The sequence below is a fragment of the Sciurus vulgaris genome (assembly GCF_902686455.1).
Source record: "Sciurus vulgaris genome assembly, chromosome: 12".
NCBI classification, from domain to species: Eukaryota; Metazoa; Chordata; class Mammalia; order Rodentia; family Sciuridae; genus Sciurus; species Sciurus vulgaris.
In genome coordinates, this window is record NC_136473.1 from 28,824,247 (window position 1) to 28,849,480 (window position 25,234).

The 25,234-nt window shown below is 40.4% G+C and overlaps 1 protein-coding gene across 1 annotated transcript in view; it reads left to right on the plus strand.

Annotated features, from left to right (window-relative positions):
* The first annotated feature begins 3,077 nt into the window (after positions 1–3,077).
* Positions 3,078–25,234, plus strand: part of ST8SIA6 (ST8 alpha-N-acetyl-neuraminide alpha-2,8-sialyltransferase 6) — a 112,049-nt gene continuing 89,892 nt past the window's right edge. Inside the window, exons 1-2 of the mRNA XM_079108225.1 lie at positions 3,078–3,171; positions 3,685–3,783. Coding sequence (XP_078964351.1) covers positions 3,740–3,783 — 44 coding nt within the window. The 5' untranslated portion in view covers positions 3,078–3,171; positions 3,685–3,739. The remainder of the gene's footprint in view (positions 3,172–3,684; positions 3,784–25,234) is intronic.

Genomic DNA, 25,234 nt, shown 5'->3' on the forward strand with positions numbered 1-25,234 from the left:
TATTTAAAGCTTGTGTTTTCATCAGGCTCCTTTATCTCTGAAGGATAAGGAAGATAATTCATATCTTTCCAAACTAAATCTTAAATTACTAAGTTTGTAGTAAAATTCCCTACCGTCAGATTTTAACACTGGGCTCAGCATTCCCATTGCAAACTTACACTTGGTTTCCAATTAAAAGGGGCTTTTGTGAGTCCCCTGCTGATAGCCAATGGCTTGATAAAAAGCAACTTCATTTGCATCCTGGTCTGGGAACCCAGTGCAAGGTTGACTCTTCTGCAGTTGCTTTGAGCCCAGCTGTGCTGAAATATTAAACTTTAGTAAATTAAGGTGAAATTGCAGCTTCCTGGCTGATACAATAATGCCCTTTTCTTTTTCTGCAAACCATCTTTAGTATGAGCTGTCTGTACCATTTTTCTGTACTGAGAGAAAATTCAGTATCTTCCAAATCTAGACAACTTTTCCTTTGCATGAAGATTGTGCCATACCAACTTATTTTAAAAAGGGCTTAAACTTTCAAATATATATAATTGTATTACTAGATCATTTTAGCCCTCTCTGAATACAGCTTACTTTATTATATCAAATTCAGATAAGGCATGAGATCCCTAAAAATGTCAGTCTTAGTAAAACTAGAATCTTTTTCTTTCTTGATTAATACATATCTTAACAACAGCGTGAGCTATAAAAGGAAGTCTTAGTTTTAACCACATTTATTTTCGGCTTCTTTCTCCTTTTTATCTGAAGAATAGCATTAATTATAAAGTGTTTTTATTCACTGATTAGATAGACTTTTTTTTTAATAACTTTAATCTTATTTGTTTATTTTTTTATGTGGTGCTTAGGATTGAACCAGTGCCTACCATAACGCTAAACAAGTCCTCTACCACTAACCCAAAACCCCCGGACTTCATTGATCAGACATTTGTTGGTTAACTACTATGTGCAAAGTTCTAATTTGTTTTCAAACCAAATATTTTTAGAGTGTGTGCAAAATTAACCAGAAAGGGACTAGGTAACCTTGTATTTCTCTTCTTGACATGTTATTTTTCTTGTGACAACTCTCTGGTGACAGCTTTATTTGGCTTTCTAGTCAACTTGCTCCCCGAAGTTGCTTACATTGGTCTCCTTGAGTGTAAGACATCATGCCTCTTAGAGATTCCAGTAGAAATCTAAATACTTTTGTTACTTTGAAAAGTAATTCATTAATGCAAACTCATTAAAGGTTTTTAAAGTTTTAGCCTGTTCATAATGCTTTTATAAAGGTATTCCCAAGATGGTGAAGTCCAAGGGATGCTTTTGGAAAAAAAAATCTCAAATTTATACTAAAGTAGAATGATCTTGTGTGCCCTCATATAACCACTGAGATCTGTGCTTTATTGATGTTCCCAACCATAGCTAGCTTTTAACTTGTGATCCTCCTGCCTCACCTCCTGAGCCACTGGGATTACAGGCATGGGTCACCTCACAATGCAGAGTAGAGAAAGAAAGAGAGGGGTGGGGTGGGGGTAGCGGGGTGGGGCGAGGGGGAGCTAACAAACTCTTTCTTGCCTCTTCTTTTGAGGGTTCTCACCTATCATGAGAAATCCACCCTTATGACCTTCGAAAGACCCTATGGGCCCAACCCATCACATTGGGGATTAAGGTTGCAATACATGAATTTTGGAGGGGTGCCAACGTTCAATCCATAGCGGCAATGAAAGAAAAACTTTGTAGACAAATTTAGATGTTTATTTGAGGCAAAGAGCATCCACTCAGGCACCACTCAGAATCAGAAGCGATTGGGTGAGCCCAAGTCAGCAGTGTGAGTGAGCACCCAGCTTTTATTCGGGAATCATAGAGGCTTAGTAGAGAAATCACCTTATTGGCTGGCTATATCTAGGTAGTTGCCTTATTTGGATGTGGTGGTGATGAGTTGGCTGTCTATGATTGGCTGAAACCTGATTGCGTGTGACTGCCTGAAACTTATGAGGTCGTGATAGTCTTAAATTAGGTTCCTTGTTAGGTAGGCGCTGAAAGTACAGAGAGAGCCTCAGGCTAACGGGCTTCTTAACAGAAGGCCAACTTTTTCTGGAACTTGTCAGCTAGAATATGGGCTCTGAGGGTTATAGGATCTCTGTCACTTCTCAGTTCTGCTCTTGTAGAACAAAAGCAGCCATAGGTCACACAGCCTCATATGGTCATCGATAGTACAAAATAGTGCAAAATAGTGGACACGGAGGTAAGTGTTCCAATAAAAACTATTACAAAGACAGGCAGGGGGTGGATTTAGTCCTCGGAAGTTGTTCGCCCACCGCTAAAGATTTCCTGGCCTCTGGTATCAATGAGCCGGCATTTAAATAAGGGAAAGTTACTGTTTCCACGCACTGCTGTGTTCCATCCAATAACCACCAAGTCCCTGGCAGCCTTTAATGCGTGGGAGGATCCAGTAGAGCGACTCCACAGTTTTCGAAGTTTTTGAAGTGGGGCCCTTTTTTCTTTCCCCCTTCGCCCCTCCAAGTCCACCTTCTCGTCGCTGAGACGCAGACCAAGTTGTGGTGTGATTAGGTGGGTTGCGTGGGCGTCAGAGGAGCCACGCGGGCTCTCAGAAGAAGGTGAGGGCGCGGAAAAGTTAAAGCCCAATCAGCATGGAGTTGAGATCCGCGCCCCAACCTTCAGGTGACCCCGCGCGGTGGCGGCAGAGGCAGCGGCGGCTGCAAGCGACCAGAGCCCGCAGCAGCTCGGAGCGCCTCCGGGAGGACAGGCGGCGAGCTCGGTGAATCGTCATCTGCCAGCGGAGCGCCGAGCTTCGGCGGGCCGTGGCTGGGTGGGCGAAGAGAGCGAGCCAGGACACAGCTTCTTTTCTCTCCCCGCCAAGACTGTGCAGGCTGGGCTCGGGGCGCCCAGAGTGTGCGGGCCCTCGCTGCGCGCTGTCGTCGCCCCTCGCCGCCGCCTTTAAACACTGGGGGTGTGCGTGGCTACGGCCGTGGTGGTGGCGGCGGCGGCAGCGGCGGGAGTAGCGAGTCGGGGCCGCCCCGGCTACGCTTCGCCCGGGCACCGGCGGCGGCGGCGGCGGCTCCCATGGCTCAGGATACGGCCGGGGTGCGCGTTGCTCGCCCTGCTTTCCAGCCTGCTACTATTGCTGCTGCTGCTGCGCCTGCTCTGGTGCCCCACCGACGCGCCCGCCCGCTCCAGGTAATCCCCGGCCCCTGCCGATCGACCTGAAGGTCCCGCGCATCCTTGCCGTGCGCCCCGCCGTGCGCCTTGGGAGCTCTGGGCGCAGATCAGCTCGCCTTGGGCGCGCAGACTTTTGGTCGCTACGGGAACAAGCCGATGGGCAGCGGCTGCCTAGGGGAGGGGTGGGGCGGGGAACGGGTGACTTGGATCGGTGGGCATCGCAATGGGTGGTGAGGGACCTCTCAGTGTGGTGGGGGCTCCAACGTGCATCGCTGTGGGTGAGAGAGCTGCGGAGCAGCACCTGCCGTCGGGTTTCCAACCAGCCTCCCGGGCTCTCCATTCTGGTCTTTGCTTTCCTTTCCTGCCCTTCCTAAGGCGTTTCCAACTCGGTGGTTGGGGAACTGTCCCCGGAGTCGGGGTGCGCAAAGATCCCTGGTCAGGCTTCGAGCGCAACGCACGACCTGCCAGCCAACGCTCCCCGTGAGTTCTAACAACTTAGTTTTTTTTTTTTTTTTCCCCCTGGTGGTGCAGGCTCGTGGTGGAGGAAAGCGAGCAGAATACCCACGGCACCTCCCCGGCGCTGAGGATGCTCAGGAGCCCCGCCACCCCTGTACCGCGCACCACAAACAGGTACACCTGAGGCGCCGAGGGGGCGGTCTGGCGAACTCCTGGGCCAGACCAACTAGCTTGAGCTGTCAGCTTGGGATGACAAGATTAAGTGAATGTGTGTGTGAGAGAGAGGGGTATGTGTGTATTACTCTGAGCAACTCTTGACGCTCCCTCAACCTTTTAAGTCTGGCCCCCCCCCATGTGAGTGTTGAGTACTGTTTGGAAAACCCCCTCCCCCTAGAGATGTTGCTTCTCCTGGTTTCTGAGGGATTTAGGTTTTTTCATCCTCTATGCTTTAAAGTGTACCATTATTAAGATTCTGGTTTGGAGGATTGGAATTCTTGGGTGTGCTGCAAATGTTTTCTCCTTGGTGAATGAAGACCTGAATTTTTTTCTTTATCATTCATATGAATATTTATATATATAGACAATAATGATTGGTTTTTCTTTTTTCTGATCATAAAAATAATACAACTCAGTGCAGAAAGTTAGACAATAAGAAAAATATATAAAAGAAAATAATTCACTAAGTCCCAGCACCCAGAGACTCCATTCATATTGCTGTTTTCTTCCAGTAGTCTCTGCCATAATACACGTTTTTAAAATTCAGTTGAGATTGTACTTTGTGTTCCACCTTTTCCCCTAAACAATTGTAAACCTGTACATTTTATGACTTTTATCCCCAAACATGGCTTTTGATTATTGTATAACTCATCATAGGAATATTCCCTAATTTATTTAACTGTTTTTGATTTTAGACATTCAGGTTGTTTCCTTTTTTTTTTTTTTTTTTGTATGTAAATCTTTATCTTTGATCCAAATTAATTCCCCAGAATGAACTGATAGAAGTTGGATTATTAAGTCAAAGAGTATGTGCATTTAAGGTTCTAAATCACATTTTCAATTGCTTACTAGAAAGATCGAATCCATTTATGCTTTCACTAACAGAAATATACTGCTTTGTTCCTCAGCATTGCTATTATTATTATTGCAATCTTTTACTGTCTCACTTCCTCATATCTCTTGCAAATCCCTTTTCCTCTATGTATCTTTCTGTGTATTCTTGGCTCTGGGACCACCTTAATCTTCTGATTGCATGACTGGAGGCTCCCTCCTCTGCAGCTCTAACTTGGCACTATGAAAGTCTGGAAGTACCTGGAAGAAACTCCAGAGTGAGGAAGAACACAGCCAGATCTAATCCCCTGTTGGAATGTCATAGGGTACTAGAGGCACTAAGGAATCCTGAAGGAACAAAAGCTTGTGAAAAAAAATTTGGCCTATAGTTTTATTTTATGCAGCTTTGTGTGTGCAGATGGGTAACTTTCTCAGTGAACTGGGGCATTTCATTTTCTCTCAAGTCTTTTAACTGTTACACATCGTGGGGTTTCTGCTTTGGGAAAGTTTGAAAGCCTGTGGTCCCAGGTTGTTTTGTGTATATGTGGTGTGTGGGGTAATTTTTGATGAATTTTTTCAGTTTCTTTTGGCACACTTCTTTTCTACTTGGCATAATTCTTGAACTAATATAGGTAATTCATATTTTTTTGAGTGTGGTCAAATTTTTTTCATTTATACCATAGTGCTGTGTTAGAAATCTCTTTGTCTTTTGATCGTTTTATATCTCCTTTATAATTTTGATCACTTATGTATCAGGGAAGCAAATTTTAAGTCACCATACTACTTGGTTGTGTAGAGAAATTGCATTTCTGAATTTTTCTGTAACTGGTCTGATCGTTCTCATTAATGGTACTAATAAGAGGAGCCCAAAATTAATGAACTCTTTTTTGGTCCAGACACTTATCTAAACTCTTATTAACTCTTTTAATCTTTAGAAATAGTAAGTGAAACCAGTATCTTTTATAGACGAGGAAACTGAAACACTGAGAATTAAGTAAATTACACAAAGTTGTAGATTTCCAAACTGTGCCACTAGCAATCAAACCCAGGGCACATGGACCCAGAATCCCACACTCTAATCTCTCTGCAGTGCAGTCTTTTATGGGTGCTAGGCCAGTTGTGTATGTATGGATGCTTAAAACTCTTTCTGGTACTATTTACTCTCCCTGGGAACGAATGATTCATATCTCAGATTGTTTCCAATATCTCTTCTCATTTAAAAATGACATTTAGTTGGGTGGGACAGCACTCACCTGTAATTCTAGTGACTCAGGAGGTTGAGGTAAGAGGATCCAAAGTTCCTGTTTCAGAATGAAAAATAAAAAGGACTGGAGATTTAGCTCAGCGGTAGAGCACCCTGGGTTCAAGATTGCTGGGCATGGTGGCACGCACCTGTAAATCCAGCTTGGAAGGCTGAGGATCTGGAGGTTAAAGTCAGTCTCAGCAAAAGCGAGGCACTAAGCAACTCAGTGAGACCCTGTCTCTAAATAAAATACAAAATAGGGCTGGGGATGTGGCTCAGTGGTTGAGTGCCCCCGAGTTCAATCCCTAGTACAAAAAAAAAAAAAAAAAATCATGGTACACTTTAACTCCTTTGGTCTTAGAGTGATGTCACCCCTTTTCTATCTGATGGACAGGCACCCTGTCAATAGCCAGGTATGAAATCCTGTGCAGCTTGTAGTTCATTCTGTTTTGGTTAGGCATTACACCTGTTAGTACTTCCTAGCTATCTGAGTGCCCACTGATGCTATAAGGGACCTGATGAATGGTTTCTTTTGATCCTTTTCTAGATTGTCACTTTTTGACCTTTTCTACAATACTATCTCACTCAGCTCTAACTAGCTAGTTCCACAGTCTCTTAGCCATTTGCCCCATCTAACCTAATCATCATTGTTTCAGTAAACTAAATATCAGGGCCTCCCTCCCCTTTACTCCACTAAGCAGATGGGACCCTACTCAAAGTTAATTTCAAAATAGGGGCACTGCTCAAGAGGTGATCTATTTCCAGAATCTTAATAGAAGGATGCAAAAACCTCCTTTCCCTTTGTTATCGAACTTGATGTTACTTTGTTATTGCCCTCACCTGTTTCTCTCCAAGCCAAAAACTCTCTTCTACCTTTCTGTCTCTTCCTCCCACCCGTACTCAATGCTAGGAGTATGGAGGCTCCCCTCTGCTTCATGTTTTCTTTGTCATGACTCAAATACAAGCCTTAATGGTAATTGTGGGGGCCAGGGGAAAGGAACTAGGAACACTCAAGGAGCTGTGTCTTCCAGGTCAGGTGGTTAATGTGCTAAAGGAGGGGAATAGAGAAATTTGAAAAAATCTCCTCTTGGAGCTGAAGCAAATTTTGCTTGTCTAGAGTAGAATATTAACTTATTCTTCTTTCTCTTTGTATTCTTTCTGTAAAACACTCTTATTTTCTCCATCAACTCCCCAATGATGTTTCTAAATCTTCTAGGAAACACATGTATTAAGAAAGACAAAAGAACCAGGACTGGTGGCACATACCTGTAATCCCAGCAGCTCAGGAGGCTGAGGCAGGAGGATGTTGAGTTCGAAGCCAGCCGCAGCAAAAGTGAGGTGCTAAGCAACTCAGTGAGACCCTGTCTCTAAATAAAATACAAAACAGTTCTGGAGATGTGACTCACTGGTCAAGTGCTCCTGTGTTCAATCCTCAGTATCAAAAAAAAAAAAAAAAAAAAAAAAAAAAAAGAGAGAGAGAGAGAGAGAGAGAGAGAGAGAGAGAGAGAGAATATTAATAGTTTTTAAAATATCCCATTACAATGGATTCTTTCTCTTCCAAATAAACTTTGTCATTATCAAACAAAGAGCTTTCAGATTTAGGTCTTAATTCTCTTGTATCTCCGTGTCCTTTTCCTTTATGTTACCTTTTTATTTTAAAATATCATTTTTTCCCAATGTAATGTCTTAAAGTGCCTGCTTGATTTATTTATGTAATTTCTTCCTTTTCCTTCCTTTGTAAAATAATATTTAATACTATGAATTTTCCCTTGAATAAAGCTTTGGATATTTATTTATTTATTTACGTATTTTTAGGTACTGGGAATTTAACCCAGTGGTGCTTTCCGCTAAGCTCCATTTCCAGTCCTTTTTACTTTTTATTTTGATATATTCTCACTAAGTTGCTGAGACTAGCCTTGAACTTTCAGTCCTCCTGCCTCAGCCTTCCAAGTCGCTGGGATTACAGGCATGTGCCCCCATGCCCAGCTCTATTTATTTATTCATTTATTTATTTGTACTGGGAACTGAACTTAGGGCCTCCTGCATACTAGGCAGGCATTGTACCCTCAAGCTACATTACCAGCCCTAGACTAACTTCTTCAGTTTGAATACATAGTGTTCATGTTTTAAAAAAATATATTCCAAATTGTTTGACTACATTTAAATTTTTTGTTTTATCTCCATTATTATTTTGAGGATGATTTTAAATTTCTACACAGTGAATTTTTTCTTAAGAATTTAACTTTAAAATAGTATTAATTTCATTTTTTATTATGAAAGAAATCCAATAAAAGGATGCTATGACAGCATAGCACAAGTGAGTTCCCAAATATCCAATTATTAGAAACGAGGAGTTGAATTATTGTGCAGCTAATGAAATGATGAGCACAAGCCGGGTAAGTAGCTAATCTGGAGTTCAAGGGTCCCACTATGGGAACTATCCAGGTCCTGGCCATGGATTAGTACCTTTGAGTGGCAGTTGTTCATTCTGGCTTAAACATCACTGATGATTTAGAATCCTGTAGCTGGCTAGGGCCTCTGGACAGCAGTAACTATTCCTTGAAGTCTTGGTTAGTGGGTGCCCGTTTTGACTTATGTGGGATGACTGGACACTTACCTACCACCCACCATCTGTTTTCCTGGAGAGATTTGCCTGCTATTTCCCTTAGTGACCTTTCCCTTCCTGCCAGTGATCCTTTTTTCCTGCAGAGGAATCTGAACTTGTCCCTATTTGAGAACTGGGGCGAGGCAGAGGGTGGACAGCAACTGTGTTATGTTCCCAGTCCCATTATTGTAAGGTGTGTCATTGTAGAGGTTTCATTGTGTGTTTATGTTTTTAGATGAAGCAGAGAAAAGGAAAATTGCCTGTCATTTCAATACTTTAAAAAATGGCATTTCAGGGCTGGGATGTAGCTCAGTGGCAAAATGTTTGCCTTGCATTCACAAAGCTCTGGGTTCCTCCCCCAGTTTCAAAAAGACCAAAAAAAAAAAAAAAAAAAAAAAAAGACTCCCACCAACAATAATAATAATAGCAATAAGATCAAAAAAAGAAAAATCCAAAAAACAAAAATGGCATTTCACATTTTGTTATATTTTATATGCATTTATCTAATAGTTTTGCTATGTATATTTTGATATGGGTTAGGAACTTTTTGTAAAACAACATTTGAGTGACTATAGGCTCCTGCACACATTTTGATTATTTGGATAAATTCTTACAAATGGAGGGGCTGCATCAGAAGACATGAAATTTTAAAATGTTGCCATGATTATTCCAACTATTTTCACAATGGTCGTTGGTTGTTCCAAATCCTCCCACTTTTAGAAGTATGTGAGAGTGACTATTGACTCTAACTCTTTTCAGTACTGTGTATTGGATTTTTTTTCATTTTTTTCTAATTTATCTTCAAGATGAAAAATTTGTGTCTTAATTTTTATTTGTTCACCATTTTCCTTGTGTGTGTGTGTGGTACTGTAGACTGAACCTAGGACTTGGCACATGGTGGAAAGCATTCTACCACTTAGCTATAACCCAGACCTTTTTAAATTTCATTTGGACACAAGGACTCCCCAAGTTGCCCAGGTTGGCTCTGAACTTGTTATCTTTCTAACTCAGCCTCCCAAGTAGCCAGAATTATAGGGGTATGCCACATGGGTGACTCATTGTGCTTAATTTTAAAGATATTTGCTGGCCATTCATAGTTTTTTCCCTAAATTGACTTTTTATATCTTTGCCTATCTCCACTAAGATATTTTATTTTATTATTGATTTTCAAGGTATATATAAATTTCAAGATATATATAATATATAGTTATACATATATTAAAAGTATAACAGTTGACTTTTATTTACCATACACTTAAATTATCTTATAGTTTAGTTAACATTTAATTGTGATGATTTTCTTCAGAGGTTTTCAATCTTCCTGTTGTCATATCCCTTATATTTACTTTTATCAATTCAACTTTTAAATATATACATTTCCACTACCCTGAAATAAGTGTATATCTTTTTACACCGTGTTTGTGTGGTGTTATAGATTGAACCCGGGGCCTTGCATATGCTAGGCAAGTGCTCTGTCATTAAGCCACATCCTCAACCCAACCCTAATTTTTAAATATTTAATTTGAGTATATTTAAATCAATTCTTTTCTTCTGAGAATTTATTTTGTTTTTAATTTATTTATGTTTTTTGTTTTTGTTTTTTGGTACTGGGGATGGAACCCAGCAGTGAGTTTACCACCGAGCTACATCCTCAGCCCTTTTGATTTTTTTATTTTGTTGCAGGATCTCCCTAAGTTGATTAAGGCCTTGTTATATTGCTGAAGTTAGCCTCCTGTGATCCTCCTGTCTCAGCCTCCTGAGTTGTTGGGATTACAGGAAAGGGCCACCACACCTGGCAGGACTTTTTATTATTTTATTAAAATAAATAAAATTTTATTTATTATTTTGACAAATATAATTATCAATAAACTATTATATGAGAATTATTTTTAAATTTAAATCAAGTTACTGCTTAAAAATCTAAAAATATGATTTAGATTCTCTTTTCAGTGCTTGAAATTTGCCATTTTAAGGGATCCTCTCCCCATTTCTTCAGTTTTTTCTTCTTTGATTCCTTTCTTCATCAGTTGGCATAAATCTTCCAACATTTTTAGCACTGAAACGTGGATGACGGTCTTTCTGAAACTTTAGATATTTTTTGTACCTGAGTACTAAGCTATTGGATCACAAGTTCACTGTTTTTTTCTTCTTAAAACTTTTGTAGACCATGTTCCCTGATTTCTGGCATTTAAGGACTTTGAAAGAGAAATAAAAGCGATCTGACTTTTATTTCTTCTAAAGTAATTGGTTTATTTGTTTTACTGGATCCTGATGTTATTTTTTCTTTAGATTTAATGTAAAGTTCATAGGAATATGTCTACACAGGGGTCTCTTCTGACTAATTTTGTCTGTCTTTTTAATCACCTGGTTCAGTTAGTTTTAAATTCAGAAAGAAAAAAAAAAGTGTTGGAATGAGTTTGATGATTGTAGTGTTCCGCATGTTCGGGCAGCGCTTAGTGAAGCGGATCTTCATGCTGTCTCTCTCTCTATCGTCTGTCTCTGTCACTCTCCCTCTTCCCCACCACTTCTTCCTCATGTAAACAACTTATTTCTCTTTCAGACTTCTGTTTCCTTTGTCCTTTTCTCCTGTCCCCTGAGATGGCTTCTCAAATGTGTCCTCTTTGTTAGCAGGAAGTTTTTTTTTTTTTTTTTTTTTTTGTAGTATCAGTTCTGGGTTTTGCCCTATGATTATATAAGTACATTGTAAATATAATACATACATAAGTAAATATAAGTACATTGATTTTATTTTCATTCTTTAAGAATTTTTTCTTTCAGGCGACACCTATCATGTGAGTTTACATCTCAAAAAGCATCTGAGTAACTTTTTAAATCTCACTTTTTTTTTCTTATGTTTTCTTGTATTTCCTGAAAACACAAAATTCATTCTTTTTAAAGGTTTCTTCTGTTTCTTGTAGGTAAATATTTTTCAAAAGCACACTCTTTTCTATCCACTTGAAGAATCATATCCTCCTCTTAAAGTGCAGCATCTTTTACGAATTTTTGTTTGTTTAATTTAGATATCCCCAGTGAGGAGGCCTCTTTCTGGCAGTATGTGTGTCAAATTTGGAGGGACTCCTCGTTGGCCACTCCAGGGCCTGAAAAAATCTTTCCCTGAGCATATGTCAAAGGAAAGGCTGAGCCCTCAAGTTTTGAGTTTGTTTTTAATTGTGATAAAATACACATAACATAAATGTTACCAATTTGAGTTTCTAGCTACCAGACCCAAAAGCTGTCTCTTGTTCTTACATCTTGGTCTCAGACCTGTCTTAAAGTTCGAGTGTACCTGGGTGATCTTTATCACCCTGGATTTCTGCTGCTGCCCAGAACCATGCATGACAAATGTAACTCAAAACCCCTGAGGCTCCCTGGGTATCTGCCAGCCACTTCATGTCCCAGGGTGTGATGACTGATTGGTTTCCTTACCCATTTCTGTCTCCTCCTTTAGTGTTGCCATGTAATGTGAGGCAATATAATTTAATATAGCATGATTTTATATATATATAATATATTATATATAATATAATATAACATAATATAATATAATTGAGGTATGATCTCAAGAGACTATAGAAAAAGTAATAGAAAGGGTAGGACAGCACTCAACAGCCCTTCCTGCCATGGGAAGCAGGGCCCTCCGGGTGGAAGAAGCCATCTGATTTTCTAGTCAAGGCAAACTCTGTTCTCAGGTAGAGAAAGGCAGACAGACAGTGGGAGAAGCCTTTCTAGTTTTTTCTCCCTGAACCTCCTTTGTTTCTGAGGTGGAAATTTGCATCTGCTCCTGGTAATTCCAACAACGTGCTTCCACCTGTGTTCTTGTGCATATTATCTCTTCCTTGAACTAGTCAAATTTCGGAAGCAGCAGATTGGTTGCCATCCAAATGTAGCTTGTCATTTTGTGTAGACTTGTGTACATTGATAAGAATGTAAATAGTCTGCAAGAGGGAAGATCAGGCACTGTCTATGCTCTACTGTCATACCGCAAGTTGTAATAATGTTTTATTTGACATTTTTCTGTTGTATATGTTCACACTGGGATCATAACTGCAGGCTTTAGAAGATTCAAGATGAGCATGAACTGGAACTTGGAAAAAGGACCATATAACTAAACATCACTCCAGAGCAGCTAATTTTTACCCTCCTCCCCTTTCCTCTGTACCCCACCCCACAAATAGATGAAGGTTTTTGGGTTTTATCTCTGAGACCAGTAAAAGCTTTTTCACTTTCGTGTCTTTTCTTCTTTGCTTTTAGAAGTAATGATACTAATATGTTCTGATTTTTAAAATTCAGAATGCTTTAAGGTTGCCTTGAGTCTGGTTTCTGAAATACTTTGAAATGAGGCTTGAAAACTTGCATTCTTTTTCTACTTCCTAATTCTCTGTTTTAGTTATAACCCTTCTCTTTTAAGGCTTAGAGGGATTCTCCTCCATTCTCGTTTGGTTTTCTCCTTGCTTTCCCTGTGGTTTGGACGTAGGTTCACTGTAGCCTCCCTAATTGGCATTTTTTCATCTCTGGCTTCCATGTCACCTATTTGACTACCCTGTTCCGGAAAAGCTGTAGGATGCATGTGTTTGGGGCAGTGGATGCAGAGAGAGGGCTTCAAAGCATGGGCTATAGTCACTGCTGGAGCTTCTACAGGGTCATCGGCATGTGGACAGAAGAGCCAGGGCAGCTTGAAGGACATAGAGAAATGTCCTCCTATTCACTTTTCTTTGTGGTTGGATGAGTAGGGCAGGAGTTTATAAGAAATGGTCTCTGAATGACTCACCTACCACTTCAGAGGTTGTTGGAGGTGGATTTTTATTTTCCACCAGACTCAGAACACAGTTTATTTAATGACCCTTGGAATCATGGGGTATGGGTTCCCAGAACCCCCTGAATACCAAATCCACCCATGCTCAAGTCCCTTATGTAAAAAGGTATAACTTTTCCATATTATATACACACATCCTCACATTTCTTTGTCATCTACCCATTACATATAATACATAATATAATTTAAATGCTATATATGTAGTTGTTGTACCATTTCCTGTAAGGAATAATGACAAGAAAAAAATCTGTGTGTGTTCAGCACAGACACAGTTTTCTCCCCCGTGGTTGAATGGATCTGCAGATAGGGGACCCACAGAGACTGAGGGCCAGCTACCCTGACTTGACTACACATCTCTGAGTCTAGGATGCTTCTTTACACAACTGAGGGGCAACATCTCAGTAAACAGTACTGTTCACAACACATGTCCAAGCGAAGGTGGTTCCATTTAAACACCAATCCTGGTGATCTTAATGTGGTGTGGCTGTGTGCGAGTTCACTGTTGCCTTGATAGACGTTTTCTTGAGCCATCAGGCATTAGAATGAATTTGGAAGAAGAAAAACCCTGGCTGTCTATGGGAGGGGTGATGGAGATCCAATAAGGCAGGGTAGAGGGAAGCACCCACGGGCTGGGAAATTGGGTGCTACCAACAGAAATAATGAGAGTGGTTTGGGCACAGAAGAAAGGATATGAAGAGAAGAGCAAGTGAATGGATGTTTTCCTCTGCCAGGGACAGCAGTTCTAGTCTCTGGTTCTCAGTTGCACTGTGGTTTAAGGGTGCAATGATTCTACAAGCTCTTATTTGGAGGCAGAGAGAAAAGCTTCCTAAAGAGGCTTTGTGGAAAAACTTGAGAAAAGTGCTTTTATTTGTTTTGTGGCTGCTTGTATCATTAAGATGGTTATTAAATATATTTATCTTTACATACTTAGGATGCTAACTTGTCCAGAGCAGTTAAGTTCATCTTTTTTACACTTTTAGATTAGAAAAAAAAATTTTTTCCATCGAGTACTGAGAAGGATTGTACATGCCATAGATAGTAATTCTTGGGAACATTTATATCCATGACTATAATTATTTCTAAAGATAATTTCATAAGGCACAACCTGTTATTTTGCAATGATTGTAAAATAATTTCCATTATCTAGTTAGTTAGTTATTGTTGTTATTGCAGAGTACATTGAAATTCTTTAATATGTAATTTTATAACAGTAGCATCCAAAGAAATTGAGGTTGCAAAGGGATCTTTAATTTTGTAAATGATAAAAATCTCCCAGTGGTCGCTGGAACCTTAGTTGGAATATAAGTGGTGTATCTCTTCATGCTGTCTTTAGAGGACAAATCCATATTCCAGATATTCTCTTATGAAATTCTCAATGTATTATTTCCTTCCTTAATGGAATATAATATGTGATTCCCAAACTTGGTATTTGACATGTACTTTTTAAATTAATTTTTTATTTGTTCTGATTGGTTATACATGACAATAGAATGCATTTTGCCACATTGCACACAAATGGAGCATTACTTCTCATTCCTTGTCTGCAGATGATGCTGAGTCACACCAGTAGTGTAATCATACATGTATATAGGGTGGTAATATCTCTCTCATTCTTCCATCCACTCCTCTCCTCACTCCCCTCTGTACAATCCAAAGTTCGTTCAGTCTTTGCTACCACCCCCCACCACTAAGGATCAGCATCCCCTTATCAGAGAAAACATTCGGCCTTTGGTTTGGGGGGATTGGCTTATTGCACTTAGCATGATATGAAATGTACTTTTAATGCTGCAGTATGTACTTTTTAATATCCCAGTACTTTGTTACTTTAGGAGGACTCCTGTATCCTACATGTTTATGTTTCTATTTGTCATCCAACATTATTATTTGCATGTTAAGTTTATGGGTATATTTTTGTGATTTTTTTTTGTACTGGGGATTGTGAATTCAGGAGTGCTTAACCACCAAGTCACATACATTCCCAGCCCTTTTTATCTTTCTATTTTTTGACAGGGTCTTGCTAAGCTGCTTAGGGCCAAAGTTGCTGAGGTTGGCTTCAAACTTGTGATCCTCCTGCCTCAGCCTCTCTGAGCCGCTGGGATTAGTTGTGTGCTACAGAGCCTGGCATATGTTTGTGATTTTTGACTTTGAAAATTCATTCAACATTTCTGTTTGTGAACACCAAGTATTTATGGGGGACATTATGTCTGGGGGACATAAGGCAATGGGCTGTAGAACTGTGAGGCCTTTGTCTCTCTCTTTCATCACTGTATCCCCCACTATATGATCCAGATCTCCATCCAGCATGTGGGTATTTGCATGTTGTCGCCTTGTCTTCATAATGGCCCTAGGTTATTGGAAGTACACTTTATCATTTTCAATGTAAAATAGACATGAGTGAGATTTACAGAATAAAATACTAGTGATAACAAAACCAGAGTTCATAGCTGTGTGCCGGTGTGTGAGTATATGAAATAAAATGTTACAATAGGAAGAGAATGAATTAAGTCTGGAAGGTTGAAAACTCTTATCTTCAATGATTTCTTAAAGGCAGAACCAAGTATATTGACAAAGAATTTGAATAAAGAGGTGTGAAGTGTTGTGATATTCCTACTAAGGACAATTATTCTTTAAATAAAAAAAATTCAGAGATTAGTGATGGTATATCTGTTCAGTCAACATCCCTGCTTCCTTGGGGTTTAGAACAGTCTTTGGAAAGTCTCAGATCAGTGAAAATTTTTATTTTATTTTATTTTTTTGTATGGGGGATTGAACCCAAGGGACACTTTACCACTGAGCCCACATCTCTGGTCTTTTTATTTATTTATTTATTTTAATTTGGAGACAGGGTCTTGCTAAGTTGCTTAGAGCTTTGCTAAGTTGCAAATAGGCTGGCTTTGAACTTTTAATCCTCCTGCCTCAGCCTCCCAAGCCACTGGGATTTCAGGTGTGTGCCACTGTGCCTAGCAGTGGAAACTTTTAATAAAAATGTAACTTTTGATAAACAATGATAAAAAAAAATGCATCTTTAAAGCAAAAAAAAAAAATTAGTGTTAGGTTTGTGCTGGGCTGCTTTTAGAAGATTCTTGTAAACAAAAATGACATATTCTAAGCTAGAAATTATCTACATAAAATTTTTTATTTTATAATATATTACTACTCATGCATGAGAGCCTTAGGCTGGTCTCTTAGAAAAAGCTATGACAACCTGAAAAATCCTGATAGTTTACAAAATTTTGAACATTGTATGAGCTTTTCTCCATTTTTCTTAAGTGTGTTTTTTCCAAGAGACTCTGACATGTATCACATTTAAGAGATTGTTTTATATTATCTTTACTCCGAAAACAATAAAATTCGGAATAGAGCTGCTGTTTGGAGATGATTTCCAATATGGAAATTTCAAATCATTTTTTTAATGTAGTCATGATTTTATTGAGTGCGACAGAATCTTTCAAATGAAATTAATTAAATTACTTAACACTTTTAGAGGTGAGATTTCCAGATGGTGGAGTGAGGATAGTCTTTTCAACAAATGATGTTGACACAATTGGATCTGTATATGCAAAAAGCGTCTTAGCCTGTTTTCTGCTGCTGTATTGGAGTACCACAGACCATAGACTTGGAAATTGATGAAGAGCAGACATTGACTCAGGTTTCTGGAGGCAGGGAAGTCTAAGAGCATGTTGCTAGCATGCGGTGGGTGCCTTCTTGCTGTTTTATCTTAGCTTGGAAATAGGGGAGGGCAAGCATGTACAAGAGAAGTGGACTTGTTTTATAACAATCTGTTTTTGTGATAACAATCCCAATCCCTGATAACAGCAGTAATCCATTCAAGAGGTCTCTGCCTCATGACCCAGTCATCTATTAGGCCCCACCTCCCAATATTCTTGTATGGAGGATGTGTTTCCAACAAATGAATCTGGGGAACACATGCAAACTGTAATAATAACTTTAGACCCTTACACCATGTTACCCCCTACAAATCTCACACCATATTACCGCCCCCCAATCTCAACGTTAAATCCATAAAACTTCTAAAAGAAAGCAGGAAAAAATTCTTATAACCTTGAATCAGCTAGGGTTTTTAGATACAACACAAAAAGCATACACAATACAAAAAAAATGGATACATTTATTTTAATTAAACATTTCTTTGATTCAACATACACCCATAAGAATATAAAAAGTCATCATAGACTGGGAGAAAAATATCTATAAATCATATATCTGATAAAAGACTTGTATCTGGAATAAAGACATCTTTCAACTCCATAACAGGAAAACCAACAGTCCAGTTGAAAAATGGGCAGATTAAAAGAGACATTTCACCACAGCAGATGTGTGGGCATAGATAACCAACCCATGGAAGTAGGGTTGTGTGGTTGGGATATGCAGGGGATTTGATTGTTTTTTAAGCTCTTAAAAAATTTTAAAGATGTCTCTTTGGGTCAGCTTCAACAAGCTCCTAAGGTGAGACACACACAGAATGTGCAGAGTTCTCCCTTAGCATTCAGATTTCTTAGTTCTCCCCCTGATTTCTAGGCAGTTTGTGTCAGGGTTGATTTGCTGTTCAAGGTAGAAATGGGCCACCCAGATGTGAATACCCTGAATGCCACAGGGGGCACTGTATCTAACTCCACAGCTTCAAGGAGGTGTAGAAATTATTGAGCCAGGTTTTAACAGCTTTATATGTATGACTTCATTTAATTCTCACAACAATGTTGTAGGATTAGCAATATTACCTTTTGCAAAAGGAGAAACTAAGATAGATGGGCTACAGTTAGGCCACACAACTGAATGGGGTTCTGACTTCAGTCTGTGCTCCTTATGTTCTTAGAGAAACTGCAGGTGGAGAAACAGTGTTCAGTGGTAGCGTGTCCCATGGGAAATGCAGGGTGATTTTTTTCCCAACATTTAGGGGTCTTGGGAGATGAAGATGGCAAGTGATTATTAATGACTTAGCCTTGCAGGAACAGAGGGAGGACCTCTGGGAGAGGTGGGGATGACAGAACTCATCCTGGAGGCAGTAGACCAACCAGAGATCTCTGAATTCCTTCAGTCTGTGAAGTCAGACTCACTGAATCAGATGTGCAGGAGCGACAAGGAATGCAGAATAAACTGCATGGAGAGGGCCACTTCAGTGGGCTATCCATATCCTCCTGGATATAATCCAGGTCATTCTTTAAAAGAGCCACCAGAGAACTGACCTCAGCATGGGAGTTCTTGATGAATCTGAGATGCAAGAGTCACCCTAACCTGCATGGGGAGTTCAGAGAGCTCACACCAAGCTTTAAAGGCCAAAGTTGTGTTTGGTGTCCACCTCCAGAAAGTGACTCTCTCATGTTAAATGAAACCTTAACCAGGTCAGTTAAGGTGCACTGAGACCCTGTTCTTCACTCACCCAAGTTGAAGTTAACCAACTCAGGCAGCTTCCCTCTTCCCAGCTTTATTCTCTCTCTCTCTCTCTCTCTCTCTCTCTCTCTCTCTCTCTCTCTCTCTCTCTCTCTCTCTCTCTCTCTCTGTGTGTGTATGTGTGTCCTCCATGCAGTTACAGACACAGTCTCACTCTTTATTCCTATCAAATATAGGCTTTGTTTGTAGGATCATACTGTTCTTTCAGGAAGTCCAAGGAGCAAGCATATCCACCCTATTCACTGTGACTTTCGTTAAGAGCAAGTTCCCTAAGAAAAGAATGATTCGTAACCAAGCAATTCTATCCCTACTCAGTCAAAAAGGTGATTTTCTTTTCTTTGCAAATATCCTTCCCAGCCACCGCACTGACTCCAACACACAGTCAAAGGTTATTAATGACTTCATTCATCCGTTCAGCGGATATTTATGCTGCAGGAGACCGGTGCTCTTATCTTAGAGTCTGGGCGCCAGGAAGGTGGATATGCAGGTGGGACCTAATTTGATTTTGGGGAAAACATCCTTCTTTCCTTAGGGAAGCAGTCACCAAGTTCAGCTCAACAGCATTTGTGGTAAAGCACATCAATCATCTAACCTCCAGAGATTTTCCGTGCTTTTGACTTGGTCAGCCAGAGTGGCAGATAATGTGGATGTAATCCTGAAGAAGTGTTCCCTCCCTCTTCTTGAGGACTCTCTCATCCAGGGAGGAAGAGGCAGCACATGTAATGACCACCCAGTGCAAGTGCTGTTTGGGAAATGTGCTCAGACCTGGAGAAGGGGAAGCCTGGGGGAGGGAGGCCAGGGAAGCTAGGCAGGTCATGGTGCCTGTATGGAGTCTCAAAATTGTAAGTAGAAGTTCCATGAACAGACAAAGGGGGGGCATTGACATTCTCAGGATGAGAAAAGTCTTGGGGATGTAAGGACAAGATGGTTCATGATGTTGAAAAATCTTTCAGGATGGCTGCACCCCAGGATGTCAGTTGAGGGGTGATGGACCTGAGGCTGAAAGGTAGATGGTTTTGAATACAAAGGAGAGCTCCTTGCTAAATAAGTCAGATGTTGCTCACAGGTTGTGCGTTCCCAGGGAAGGATTTCTAGGAAGAGGGACACAAGAGGGTCTGAAATGTAGAGATGATTTGGATTAGTGTGAGTCAGGAGGGCTGTACCAGGTACTAAAGGCAGGGGGAGCAGGCCTGAGTCCTAGGTGCTCTATCCTGCTCACTGCTCTGCTTCCAGACCCAGAGGTGGGTGCCTGGCTGAGCAGGTGCCTGCACCAAGGGTACCTGGCCTGACACCTTGGCCTGCACCTGTTTGGGATCTGTTATGGTCTCCTGTGAACATCTTTCACTCTGAAGAGTTTGAACAAAAAGGAGAAGAAATTGAAAGCAGAGAGACCAATAATTAGGATCATCATGGCCCAAAATTAGGATGAATCTGAGTTCATACCCACCTGTGGGGAATGGAGAGAAATTTGAAGACATGAATGAGGGGTCTGAATCCTCAGGTTTTGGTGGCTGAATGGAATTGGTGTGTCAAAAGGAGCCTGCTGTCTAATGCAGTTATAGACAGCATTAGTTCATTCAGGCAAAATACCACAGATTGGGTAGCTTAAACACAGAAACTGAGTCACAGTCTGGAGGTTGGAAATCTAAGGTCTTGGGTCCATGTGAGGGCTGTGTAGGAAGGACATTTTCTAGGCCTCGCTCCTTGACTTGTAGATGGGCATCTCTTCCCCTTGTCTTCACATCATCTTTCCTGTGTGTCTGTGTCCAGATTTCCTCTTCTTATGAGGACACCAGTCATGTGACCTGTGATCTCATTGTAACTTAGTTACCTTCTTAAAGGCACAACCTCCAAATACAGAGGTGGGTATTCTGAGATAGCAGGGCTTAGGACATTGACAAACGTGTCTTGTGGGGGGCACGCTTCAGACTATAACATGGAGACATAAATCAGTATCGATGAGTTCTATTAAGTCATTCATCCTGAGGAATCATAATGGGCTTGCCTGTACTTCCAGTGACCAGAGTTGATGTGATATTTGTACAGTGTAAGGGAAGCTTTCAAACACTTTCATGGAAAGGATCCATGACCTAAGCCGAGGCAGCAGACCCTATCAGGATTTTGGAAACTCACATTTTCTCAAGGTGAATGCTGCTTCTTTGGCTTCCCCGGGCTCTGTTTAGCAGAGATAATTTGGGTGTCTTTGGGGTTAAGTGCGATATTTTGGTAATGTTCAGAGTCCAATTGCTTAGAACTCTGGATGGTGTGTGTGTGTGTGTGTGTGTGTGTGTGTGTGTGTGTGTGTGTGTGCGCATGCCCCCTGCATGTGAGAGAGTGTGTGTGCAATGTGCATGTGCACACATGTGATGGATGGAATCAGAAGGGCCTAGATTCTCACCTTTCCCCAGCCTGCCAGTCTTAATCTGTCCAGGCTATCATAAGAAAATACCAGAGCCTGGGTAACTTCAACAATAGCAATATATTTTATTGGAGTTCCAGAGGCTAAAATTCAAGATTGGGGTGCCTCTGTGGTTGGTTTCTGGTGAGGGCTTTCTTCCTGGCTTGCAGATGGCTGCCTTTTCCATGTGTGTCCATATGATGAAGAGAAAGAGAAAAATAGTTCCCCTGATGTCTCTCTAATCCTGCAATGAGGACCCCATCTTCATAGCTTCATCTAAACCTAATCACTTCCAAAGTCCCTGTCTCCAAATAGCATCACCTGGTGGGGAGTGGTGAGGCTTCAGCATAGGAACTTTGGGGAGAGACAAGTATTCGGTTCGTAACACCATCCTGTGCAATCTGGGGAAATTTACTTAATTGTCTCAGTCCAGTTGGGCTGCTATAATTAAATGCCTTTGACTAGGTCATTTATAAACAACAGGAGTTAATTTCTTTGAGCCCTGGAAATTGGGAAGTTCATGATCAAGTTGCCAGCGGGGTTGGTGTCTGGTGAAGGCCCTTTCAACATAGGTGGTGGCTTCTTGCTGCATCCCCTCATGGCCCAGGGGTGAACAGGCTCACTCAGCCTCCTTTATAATACAGTGATCCCATTGAAGAGGGTTCTGCCATATGAACTATCACTTCCTGAAGGTCTCACCTCTTACTTCTGTTGTATTGTTATTAGGTTTCAATATACGAATTATAGTAGGATGCCAACATTCATTCCATAGCATTGTCCTAACTACACGACCTTAGGAAATTGACCTCCCTTTTCGTGGACATCCTTTCTTCATCTCCTAAAGTGGGATAAATGGATGACGGTGGACACTTAGAACCTGGAATACAGGAAGGTTTCCATAAGAGTTGTTTTTTTTTTTTCTTTTTCTGTGTGTGTGACTCAGAAGAACAACCAAAGCAAATACTGCCTCTTTATATTCTGCCTCTGTTCATGGCGTCCAGATTATTAATGTGCTGTAATAAGAATTGAACTTTATATTAGAAACACCTGAATCCTATGTGCACTTGTATAGTTTGAGATATAAGCTACTATGCTCTATTTTCATGTTAATTTTTTGTTAAGTAGTCCATTAAATAGTGAAAAAGTCCAGGAGTACAATTAAATATTTATTTTCTAGAAAGAAAAGATATATATGTTGTTTGTACTAGTGCTGGTTGCTGGCAGGAATAGATTTAGTCCTTTTATTCTTCATCTCACCATCAGAAGACAGACACACACACACACACAAACACACACTTTTCCCTCTCCTAATACTGCTGTGCAGATTTCCAATTGATTCTTTATTAAGTTACATTAGTATGAATTTGTAAATATTATTCACAGTTGAATGATATACCAGCCTATGATTACATCTTTTGTTCTCTTTTTTTTTTTCCTGCTTATGTTTTGTTTGCTTGGTTTTGTGAATAGCTGTCAAAAAATTCACCCCAAATTTTCCAAAGGAGCTATAAAATCCTACTCTGTGGGTCCAACAATCAGATAATCTATAAGTACAATTTCTTTTCTGGAAAACATCTTCCTTAGGGCCCATATATTGTCCTTCCCCGGTCAGGACTGTCTGCTCTCTCTGCTATTTCAATGTGATACTAGACATTCATTTTAGGATCATTCTGAAATTTCTTTCCTGTCCTTCTCAAATTAGGACCCCTGCTTCCCAAATGTCAAACTTTCTTTTTTTCTATGCCCCTTTGTTTTTGGTGGATCTATTCTTTGATAACTTCCTCAGGAAGGACACGTGAAAGATAAACTCTCTAAGCTTTTTTTAATGTCACCAAACTTCTTTATTCCACCTTACCACTTCATGAAAGTTAAGTCTGAATTCCAGGTTGGAAATCATTCATTTCTTGTCTTCCCACTTCTGGAAGTTAATTTCTTACAGCTCTGGAGGCTGAAAAGTTCATGATCGAGGTACTGGCAGGTTTAATGTCTGGTGAGGGCCTGTTCATTATAGGTGGTGAAATCAAACGCCATTCTGATTACTCATTGATCCATGAATTTATTTATTTATTTAGCAAATATCTCGGGAGCTGTTTCTTCACCTCTTATATGCCTGGCTATCTTTTAGGTTTTGGGTACCCTGAACATAATTGATAAATGTTTCTGATTTCACAGAGCTTACCTTCTGATATTTTGAAAAATGACCAATTATTTACTTATTTACTTACTTATTTTCTCTCCAGAGCACACTGCAGTCCTGGGAGAATGAGCCTGACTGTTAGCATTCTGAGGGTCCCATGGGAAGAGACGTTGGAGTCTCCCATTTACCATCTATTGCATTCATTTTCTTTTTCGGTACTGGGGATTGAACTCAGGGGCCCTCGACCACTGAGCCACATCCCAAACCCTATTTTGCATTTTATTTAGAGACAGGGTCTCACTGAGTTGCTTAGTGCCTCACTCTTTCTGAGGCTGGCTTTGAACTCATGATCCTCCTGCCTCAGGCTCCCGAGCTGCTGGCATTACAGGCATGCACCACCACGCCTGGCTATACATTCATTTTCACTGAGCCCTCCCCACCCTTCTCTATCACTGATGTCACTGCGTGGTTTCTCTGAGATTCTGTAGAGATTGTTCTTCCTGGTGTGTATGCGGGATGGCTAGAGAGGAGTTAGGGGTCCTTCCTGCTTACTGAACCCCTGGTGCACAGCTCCCCACCCCAGCTTTCTGACATCTCCAATTCCTGTGCCTTTCTGAGGTTGTGTGATTTCTAAACAGCATATTTATCAGTGAGTTCCTCTGTGAGCACACAGGCTTGAACTTTCTTTTCCTCATTAAGCCAGTTATTATTCATCTATCTTCTTTCTTTTTTTTGGTAGGGTAGGTATTGGGAATTGACCTCAGGGGCACTCAATCACTGAGCCACATCCCCAGCCCTATATTATATTTTATGTAGAGACAAGGTCTCACTGAGTTTCTTAGCACCTCACTAAGTTGCTGAGGCTGGCTTTGAACTCAAGATCCTCCTGCCTCAGTCTCCTAAGGCACTGGGATTATAGACATGCACCACCACACCTGGCTTATTTGTCAGATTTCTATCTTTCTGCAATTGCCTAAAGCTCTAATTTGCTACAGTCTTTTTTTTTTCTCTTGATGGATTTATATTATTGATACTAATTTATTTTTGTCACTTTAATGAAAATTCAGGAGAAAGCAGAATTGAACATTTATTCTGTCATGTTCCTCCTCTGAAATTGTGACGTTTCCAAAAATTTATACTAAATGAATATGCACTTTTGTGTTAACATATTTATTTTAATTTCAAAAGGGAGCATGGGGTCATTTCAAGTTTTCAGAATACAGTATAATATTTTACATATTAATTAACAAGTTACTTAGTTAGTAGATATCCTCAAATTTTTCCAGCACAGAAGCCTCACATCATTATTGTAGTTTTCCTGATGGGGATAAGATATATGTATATCTTCAACCTAAGACTTAGTTTCTATACCCTAAAAGGACCCCTCAAAATATAGAGAAGCATGTATTATATTAGAATTTGTGCTCAAAGTGTTCTCTCTTATTGCTTTAGAAGTTGTTACATTAATTTAAAAATAGCTTGTCTTTCAGACTTCTGTAGGAAAATGCTATCATTGGGTAGCTTATCAACAATGGGAATTCATTTCTCCCAGTTCTGGATGTTGGAAGACTCAGGTCGTGGTGCCAATGTGGTTGGGTTCTGGTGAGGACCTTCTTCCAGGTTGCAGGAGATGAGCTTCCCTTGTATTTTCACTTGATAGAAAAAGGGCTGGTGCACTCCCAGGGGCAGGGGGTGGGGGTCTCTTTTACCAGGGCACTAATCCTACTCATGAAGACCCCACCCTCTTGACCTAATCACTTCCCGAAGGCACCGCCTCCTAACACCTTGCTGGCTAATATTTCAAGGTGTGAATTTTGAGACACAAACATTCAACCCATGACATAGATGTTTTTATATTAATGTAGCATCTAATACTAAAATGATTCTTTTTAAATATATGAGATGATATGACTACTAGACTCCTGTTATTATAGAAAAGGTCCAAAATGACACTAACTGCTGCGGTTGAAGTC